At 61.3% G+C, this 8447-nt stretch overlaps 1 protein-coding gene across 1 annotated transcript in view; it reads left to right on the top strand.

Moving 5' to 3' along the window:
- Window positions 1-3972: 3972 nt before the first annotated feature.
- LOC106816526 (tyrosine--tRNA ligase, cytoplasmic-like) overlaps window positions 3973-8447 on the top strand; it is a 10809-nt gene continuing 6334 nt past the window's right edge. The window contains exons 1-6 of the mRNA XM_014821153.1: window positions 3973-3996; window positions 5834-5919; window positions 6143-6275; window positions 6927-7000; window positions 7281-7474; window positions 8169-8307. Of these exons, the coding sequence (XP_014676639.1) occupies window positions 3975-3996; window positions 5834-5919; window positions 6143-6275; window positions 6927-7000; window positions 7281-7474; window positions 8169-8307 (648 nt within the window). The 5' untranslated portion in view covers window positions 3973-3974. The remainder of the gene's footprint in view (window positions 3997-5833; window positions 5920-6142; window positions 6276-6926; window positions 7001-7280; window positions 7475-8168; window positions 8308-8447) is intronic.

Raw genomic sequence — 8447 nt, 5'->3', positions numbered from 1 at the left:
ACCGATTCTCACCCTTCACCCTCCTCCCATCCTCCTCACTCCTCCCTCCCTCTCCCTCCTTCATCCTCCTCCTCCGCGGTCGCTGACAACAGGTCTGCTGTCGTCGTTAAACACGTGCTGATGCCGCTCTCTGCCAACACAGTGAGTCTCCCTCCCGTCCCTCGTCCCTCCTCCCCCCTCCCTCCTCCTCCTCCCTCCCTCACCTCCTCCCTCCCTCCTCCTCACCCTCCCTCCTCCCATCCTCCGTGATCGCATGACACGGTCTGCGCTGTCGTTCGTTAAAACACGGCTGATGCGCTCTCGCTGCGCAACACGGTGAGTCTCCGCTCGCTCGCTTCCTCCTCCTCCCTCCTCCTTACTCCTTCTTCTCTTTCCCTCTCCCTCCTCCTGCCCTCCTCTCTCCCTCCTCCTCCTCCGCTCGCCTCTCCCCCTCCGCGGTCGCTGACCGGTCTGCTGTCGTTCGTTAAACACGGTGCTGATGCGCTCTCTGCGCAACACGGTGAGTCTCCCTCCCTCCTCCCTCCTCCCTCCTCCCTGACTCCTCCTCCTCCTCCTCCCCCTCCTCGCCTCCTCCTCCTCCTCCTCTCCTCGCCTCCTGCCCTCCTCCCTCCTTCGCTCCTTCGCTCCTCCCTCATCCCTCCTCCCTCCCTTCCTCCCTCCTCCCTCTTCCGCTCCACCCTCCTCCCTCCGCCCTCCCTCCTCCTCCCTCCCTCCTCCGCGGTCGCTGACCAAAACAGGATCTGCATGTCGTTCGCTAGTAAACCCCGGCTGATGCCGCTCTGCGCAACACGGTGAGATCTTCCCTCCTCCCCTCTCTCCTCCCTCCTCCTCCCTCCTCCCCTCTCCTCCCTCCCTCCTCCCTCCTCCGCGGTCGGCTGACAAAAAGGTCTGCTGTCGTTCGTTAAACACCGTGCATGATCGCGCTCATCATGCGGCAAACACGGTGAGATCTCGCCTCCTCCCTCCATCCTCTCCGCCCTCCTCCCTCCTCCCTCCTCCGCTCCTCTCGCTCCTCCCTGCTCTTCCTCCCTCCTCCACCCCTCCCTCCTCCCTCCTCCCTCCTCCCTCCTCCCTCCCTGCCTCCTCCCTCCCGTCCTCCCTCCTCCGCGGTCGCTGACAACGGTCTGCTGTCGTATTGTAAACACGGTGCTGATCCGCTCTCTGCGCAAACACGGTGACGCTCTCCCTCCTCCTCCTCCCTCGCTCCGCTCTCTCCTCCTCACCTCCTCCCTGCTCCGCTCCCTCCTTCGTCTCCTCCTCCTCCTCCTTCCCTCCTCCCTCCTCCTCCCTCCTCCCCTCCTCCTCCCTTCCCTCCTCCTCCTCCTCCTCCTTCCTCCTTCCTCACGCTCCTCCCTCCCATCCTCCCCCTCCGCGGTTCGCTGACAACGGTCTGCGTCGTTCGTTTAAAGCACCGTGCTATGCCGCTCTTCTCGCGCACACAGTGAGTCTCCCTCCCCTCCTCCTCCTCCCTCCTCCCCCCTCCTCCCTCCCTTCCGCTCCTCCCTCCTCCTCCTCCTCCCTCCTCCTCCATCCCTCCTGCCTCCCTCTCTGGCGTCGCTGACAACGGTCTGCTGTCAAGTTTACGTTAATAAACACGTGCTGATGCCGTCTCTGCGCAACACGGGTGAGTCTCCTCCTCCTGCACCTCCCTCCTCGCCCATCCTTCCTCGCTCCCTCCACTCTCCCTCCTCCCTCCTCCGCGTCGCTGACGAACGTCTGCTGTCGTTTGTTAAACACGTGGCTGATGCCGCTCTCCTGCCGCAACACGTTGATCTCCCTCCTCCTTCCTCTCCTCCTCCCCTCCACCCTCCTCCTCCCTCCTCACCTCCCTCCTCCCTCCTTCTCTTCCGCGGTCGCATGACAACGGTCCTGATGTCGTTCGTTAAACACGTGGCTGATGCGCTCTTCTGCACAACACGGTGAGTCTCCGCTCCTCCTTGCCTCTCCCTCCCTCCACCCTCCTCCCTCCTCCTCCTCCTCCTCCGCTCTTCCTCTCCGGGTCGCTGACAACGGCTCTGCTGTGTCGTTGCGTTAAACACGTGCTGACTGCCAGCTCTCTGCACAACACGGTGAGTCTCTCCCCTGCTATCCCTCCTCCCCCTCCACGCGCTCCTCCTCTCTCCCTCCTCGCTCCCTCCTTCCATCTGCTCCGCGTCCGCTGACAACGTCTGCTGATCGATTCGTATAAAGCACCGTGCTGAAGCCGCTCTCTGCACCAACACGGTGAGTTCTCCTCCCTCCTTCCCTCTCCTCCCTCGCACCTCTCACCTCGCCTCCTCCCTCCCTCCTCCCTCCTTACCTCCCTCCGCGGTGCTGACACGACGGTTGCTGTCGTTCGTTAAACACGTCTGAAATGCCGCTCTTGCACAACCCGGTGAGTCTCGCCTCCTCTCTCCCTCCATCCTCCCTCCTCCCCTCCTCCTCCCTCCTCCCTTCTTCCTCCTCCTCCTCCTCCCTCCCTCCTCCCTCCCTCCTCCCTCCTCCTCCCTGCCTTTCCCTCCTCCCTCGCTCCTCCCTCCCTCCTGCCCTCGCTCCCTACTCCCGTCCCTCCCCCCTCTCCGCGTGCTGACAACAGGTCTGCTGTCGTTCGTTAAACACGTGGCTGATGCCGCTCTCTGCTTCAACAACACGGTCGAGTCTCCCTCCCTCCTGCCCATCCCTCCTCCCTCCTAGCCCTACCCTGCCTCCCTCCTCCGCTCCTCCTCCCTCTCCTTCCTCTCCCATCCCTCCATCCCTCCTCCCTCCTCCCTCCTCCCTCCCTCCTCACTTCTCTCTTCCTACCCTCTCCTCCACTCCTCCCTTCGCGGTCAGCTGACAACAGTCTGCTGTCGTTCGTTAAACACGTGACTGAATGCCGTCTCATGCCACAAACAACGGTGAGTCTCCCCCCTCCTCCCTCGCCTCCTCCCTTCCTCACACCTCCTCCTCGCCTCCTCCCTCCCTCCCCTCGCTCCTCCCAAATCCGCTCCACCCTCCTTCCTCCTCTCCTCCTCCTCCTTCTCCCTCCTCCCTCCACTTCCCTCCTCCGCTCACCTACTCCTCCTCCGCGGTCGTGACACGGTCTGCTGTCGTTCGTTAAACACGTGCGCTGATGCCGCTCTCTGCAACAACACGTGAGTCTCCCTCCCTCTCCCCTCCCTCCTCCTCACCTCTCCTCCTCCTCCCTCCCTCCTCTCCTCCTCCTCCTTCCATCCCCTCCTCGCGCGGTGACAACGTCTGCTGCTCGTTCGTTAACACCCACAGTGCATGATCGCCGTCGTCCCTGCGGCAAACACGGTGAGTCTCCCTCCCTCCCTCCTGCTTCCTCCCTCCTCCTCCTGCCCCCTCCTCCCTCCCTCCCTCCCTCCCCTCCCTCTCCCTCCCTCCTCCCTCCCTCCTCCATCCCCTCCCTCCCTCCTCCCTCCCTGCTCCCTCCGCTCCGTCCCTCCTCCCTCCTCCTCCTCCTCCCTCCCTCTCCCTCCCTCCTCCTCCTCCCCCTCCCTCCTCTTTCCTCTCCCTCCCCCTCCTCCTCCCTCCTCCTCCTCCTCCCTCTCCTCCCTCCTCCTCCCTCCTCCCTCCTCCGCGGTCGCTGACAACGGTCTGCTGTCGTTCGTTAAACACGTGCTGATGCCGCTCTCTGCGCAACACGGTGAGTCTCCCTCCATCGCCTCCTCCCTCCTCCCTCCTCCTCCTCCTCCTCCTCTCCCTCCCTCCTCCTTCCTCTCCCTCCTCCCTCCCTTCGCTCCCTCCCTCCTCGCCTCCTCCTCCTCCCTCCTCCCTCCTCCTCCTCGCCTCTCCCTCTCCTCGCTCCTCCGCTCCTCCCTCCCTGCCTCCTCCCTCCTGCCCTCCTCCTCCCTCCCTCCTCTTTCCATCCATCCCTCACTCCTCCCTCCTCGCTCCTCCTCCCTCCCTCCCCTGCCTCCCTCCCTCCCTCCCTCCTCCCTCCTCCGGGTCGCTGAAACGGTCTGCTGTCGATTCGTATAAACGACGTGCTGATGGCGCTCTCTGCGCAACACGGTGAGTTCCCTCCGCTCCCTCCTCCCTCCTCCCATCCTCCTCCTCCTCCTCCCTCCGCTCCTCCTCCCTCCTCCTCTCCCTCCCTCCTCCCTCCCAGTCCTCGCCTCCTCCTCCTCCCTCCTCCTCCTCTCCTCCCTCCTCCCTCCTCCTCGCTCCCTCCCTCCTGCCTCCCTCCTCCCTCCTCCTCCCTCCTCCTCCTCCCTCCATCCTTATCTACCTCCTGTCCCTCTCCCTCCTCCCTCACATCCCTCCTCGCATCCCTCTCGCTCCCATCCTCCCTCGCCTCCTCCCTCTCGCGGTCGCGTGACAACGGTCCTGCTGGTCGTTCGTTAAACACGTGGCTATGCCGCTCTCCTGCCAACACGGTGAGATCCCTCCCTCGCTCCTCCTCCCTCCTCCGCTCCCTCCTCCCTCCTCTCTCCTCCTCCTCCCTTCCTCCATCTCCTCCTCCCTCCGCTCCCTCCTCCTCGCCTCCTCCTCCTCGCTCCCTCCTACTCCCTCCTCCGCGTCCGCTGACAACGGTCTGCTGTCGTTCGTTAAACACGTGCTGATGCGCTCACTCTGGCAACGACGGTGAGTCCTCGCTCACTCCTCCTCCTCCCATCCCTCATTCCCTCTCGCCTCCCTGCCTCCTCCTCCCTCCTCCCTGCCTCCCTCGCTCCTCCCTCCTCTGCCCTCCCCTCCCTCCTCCCTCCTCCCTCCTGCCCTCCTCCCTCCTCCTCCCTCCCCCCTCCTCCCTCCTCCTCTCTCCTCCTCTCCGCTCCTCCCTCTCCTGCGCCCTGCCTCCCTCCCTCCCTCCCCTCCCCCATTACTCCGCCTCCTTCCTCCTCCTCCTCCCGTCCTCCTCCCTGCCTCCCTCCTCGCGCGGTCGCTTGACAACGGTCCTGCTGTCGTTCGTGTAAACAACCGTGCTGATCGCCGCTCATCTGGCACAACACCGTGATCCTCTCCGGCTCCGCTGCCCTCCTCCCATCCACCCTTCCTTCTTCCTTCTTCTCTCATTCCCTCGTCTCGCCATCCCTCCTCCTCACTTCTTCCTTCTTCTCTCTCGCCCTTCGTCCTCACCTCCCATTCTTCCTCTTCTCCTCCCCTCCTCCCTCCTCCTCCCTCCTGCCTCCTCCTTCTCCCTGCCCTCACTCCCTCCTCTCGCGTCGTGGCAACGGTCTGCTGTCGTATCGTTAAACACGTGCTGATGCGCTCGTCATGCGGCAAACACGATGAGTCTCCCTCCCTCCTCCCTCTCTCTCACTCCCCTCCTCCCTCCTCCCTCCCTCCTCCTCCCTCCCAACCCTCCTCCTTCTCCTCCTGCCTCCTCCTCACTCCTCCTCTTCCTCCCTCCCTCCCTCTCTCCTCCCTCCACCCTCCGTCCCACTTCCTACCCTCCTACCCTCCCCCTCCTGCCTTCCTCCTCCCTCTCCCTCCCCCTCGCTCCTCCTCCGCGTCGCTGACAAAAAGGTCTGCTGTCTTCCCGTTACACGTGCTGATTGCCCGCTTCTCTTGCACAACACGGTGAGTCTCCCTCCTCATCCGTCTTCCCTCCCTCCTCCTCCTCCACCCTCCCTCGTTCCTCCTCCTCCTCCCTCCTCGCGCTCCTTCCTCGCTCCCTCCTCAGCGGCTCCTCCTCCCTCCTGCCCTCCTCCGCTCCTCCCATCCTCTTCCTAACTCCTCGCTCCTCTCCTCCTCCGCTCTCCCTCCCTCCGCTTCTTCCTTTCTTCTCTCCTCCGCTCCCTCTGCTGCTGCTACCTCCTCCTCCCTCCTCAGTACTGATCATTCATTTTGTTGCATAATAATAATAATAATAATAATAATAATAATAATAATAAATAAATAATTTCAGAGTTCACGATCAACAGGAAACCGGAGTTCGGGGGCACTGCCGTCTACAAAGATTACGCCTCTCTCGAGGACGACTTCGCAAAAGAGGTGAGTCGCTCGACCTTGATCGCGACCTTGGCCGCGACACTGCTGACCTCTGCGGCGGGCGAGTCGGCGCGACCTTGATGTGACCCTGACCTTGATGACGACCTTTGCTTCGGGACGATCGTGATGTGGACCTGAGGAGGAGAGAAGGTGTCCCCGGCGACCTCAAGGTGACCTTGGCCCTAACCGTGACCTTGACCCTAACCGCGACCTTGACATTTTGCAGGCGGTGCACCCGGGTGATCTGAAGACAGCTGTGGAGGCGGGGCTGAACGCTCTGCTGGAGCCGGTCCGCCGACACTTCGACACGCCCGAGATGAAAAAGCTCGTCGCCGCTGCCTACCCACCCCCAGCGAAGAGTGAGTCGGTCCGCCCCTCTCCCTCGCGAAAAGTGTGTATCTGCCCCGCTTACCCACCCCCGGCGAAGAGTGAGTCGGTCCGCCCCTCTCCCGCGAAAAATGTGTCAGTCTCCCCCCAGCGAAGAGTGAGTCGGTTCACCCCACCTACCCCCCACGAAGAGTCAGTCCACTCCACCCACCCCCGCGAAGAGTGAGTCGGTCTGCCCCCTCCCCTCCTAAACTTATGATGAGGACAGGAGAGGGTTAGACTGTTGCCACATCTTTAACTCGCAGTGATAGAAGAATTTATAATAGACAGCGTGATAAAATATGTGGATGGCAGCGGACATTTTTCTTAATTTTGTCGTTTATAATAGACAGCATGATAAAATATGTGGATGGCAGCGGACATTTTTCATAATTTTGTTTGTTAATGTTTTTGGCTAATATCTAATCGTATTTTTGCGCGGTTTTTCGAACGGCAGATTCCTTGCGTGGTATCACGCCGCGAAATCAACGCGAATGTGTATCGATTCCCGAATCGACAACCAAACGACGTAATGCGACGCGAACGACGAGCATTTCGATTTGCGTTCGCGCACGACGGACGGTTTCGACGTGCCACTTATGCATGAAAACCGCGAGCATGCTCTTTTGTTTCCTTCGTCGCAGGCGTGCCGGCAGCAGACGTCATCAGCCCCGTGCGATTGGACATGAGAGTCGGAAAGATTGTGGAGATAGAAAAGGTTTGTTCTCTACATGTCGAATATTCAATCGATCTCCAGCTAGAGTCCCTTTATATAGTCGCTCTCCAGACGACCTCCAGCATACAGATGCCGACGCCACCTACAGGTCGAATATTCAATCAATCATTCCTCTCTCTCTTCCTCCAGCGTCCGGATGCTGACGCCCTCTACGTGTTGAATAATCAATCGATCGTCTCTCATCTCTCTCTCCCTCCAGCGTCCATACGCCGACGCCACCTACAGGTCGAATAATCAATCAATCTCCTCTGTCTCCCGCCAGCACCCGGACGCCGACGCCCTCTACGTGTCGAAGATTGACGTCGGCGAGGGGGCGCCGCGCACCGTCGTCAGCGGTCTCGCTCAGCTCGTCCACCAGGGGGAGCTGCGGGAGCGCCTCGTCGTCGTCGTCTGCAACCTGAAGCCGGCGCGCATGAAGGGAGTCGAGTCTCACGGGATGGTGCTGTGCGCCTCCATGTACGTATCAGGGAGGGAGAGGGGGAGGTAGGAGGGGGGAGGGGGGAAGAGAGGGGGAGGGGGAGGTAGGAGGGGGAGGGGGAAGAGGAGAGGGAGGGGGAGGTAGGAGGGGAAGGGGGAAGTAGGAGGGGGAAGAGAGAGGGAGGGGGGTAGGAGGGGGAGGGTGAGGGAGGTAGGAAGGGGGAGGGGAAGGTAGATGTAAAGAGAGAGGGAGAGGGAGGTAGGAGGGGGAGGGTAAAGGTAGAGGTAAGGTAGGAGGAAGGGGGAGGTAGGAGGGGGAGGGTGAGGGAGGTAGGAGGGGGAAAGGTAGAGGTAAGGGGGGAGGGAGGCAGGGTGTAAGGTAGGAGGGAGGGGGAGGGGGGAGGGTAAAGGTAGAGGTAAGGTGGGAGGGAGGGAGCAGAGGGTAGAGGTAAGGTAGGAGGGAGGCAGGGTGTAAGGTAGGAGTGAGGGAGGAGAGGTAGGAGGGGGGAGGGGGAGGGGAGAGGTAAGGTGGGAGGGAGGGAGCAGAGGGTAGAGGTAAGGTAGGAGGGAGGGAGGTGAGGGTAAAGATATGTGTCGGGGTCGTTTCCTTTTATTCGTAATTTATTTCGTTTTATTCTATTCGTAACTTATTTCGTTTCACTTCATTCGTTTTCATGTCATTTCATTCGTGATTCATTCCGCTTCACTTTACGTCGGTCACCGTTTCGCACAGAGCGGAGCCCCGCCAGGTGGAGCCACTGGACGTACCTGCAGGCAGCGCCCCTGGTGACAGAGTCTTTGTAGAGAACTACGAGGAAGGACAGCGCAGCGAACAACTCAACCCGAAGAAGAAGATCTGGGAGAAACTTCAGGTCAGCTAATCGAATCATTCAGGTCGAATGAAACCATTCTCTAAAAGATCTCGCTCTCATGCTTTCTCTCTCTCTCTCTCACGCTCTCTCTCTCTCTCTCTCTCTCTCTCTCTCTCTCTCTCTCTCTCTCTCTCTCTCTC

This window comes from Priapulus caudatus, unplaced genomic scaffold, assembly GCF_000485595.1.
Source record: "Priapulus caudatus unplaced genomic scaffold, Priapulus_caudatus-5.0.1 Scaffold1403, whole genome shotgun sequence".
NCBI lineage: Eukaryota > Metazoa > Priapulida > Priapulimorpha > Priapulimorphida > Priapulidae > Priapulus > Priapulus caudatus.
Note: the sequence above shows the minus strand (reverse complement) of the source record. Positions and strands in the feature narration are given on the sequence as shown.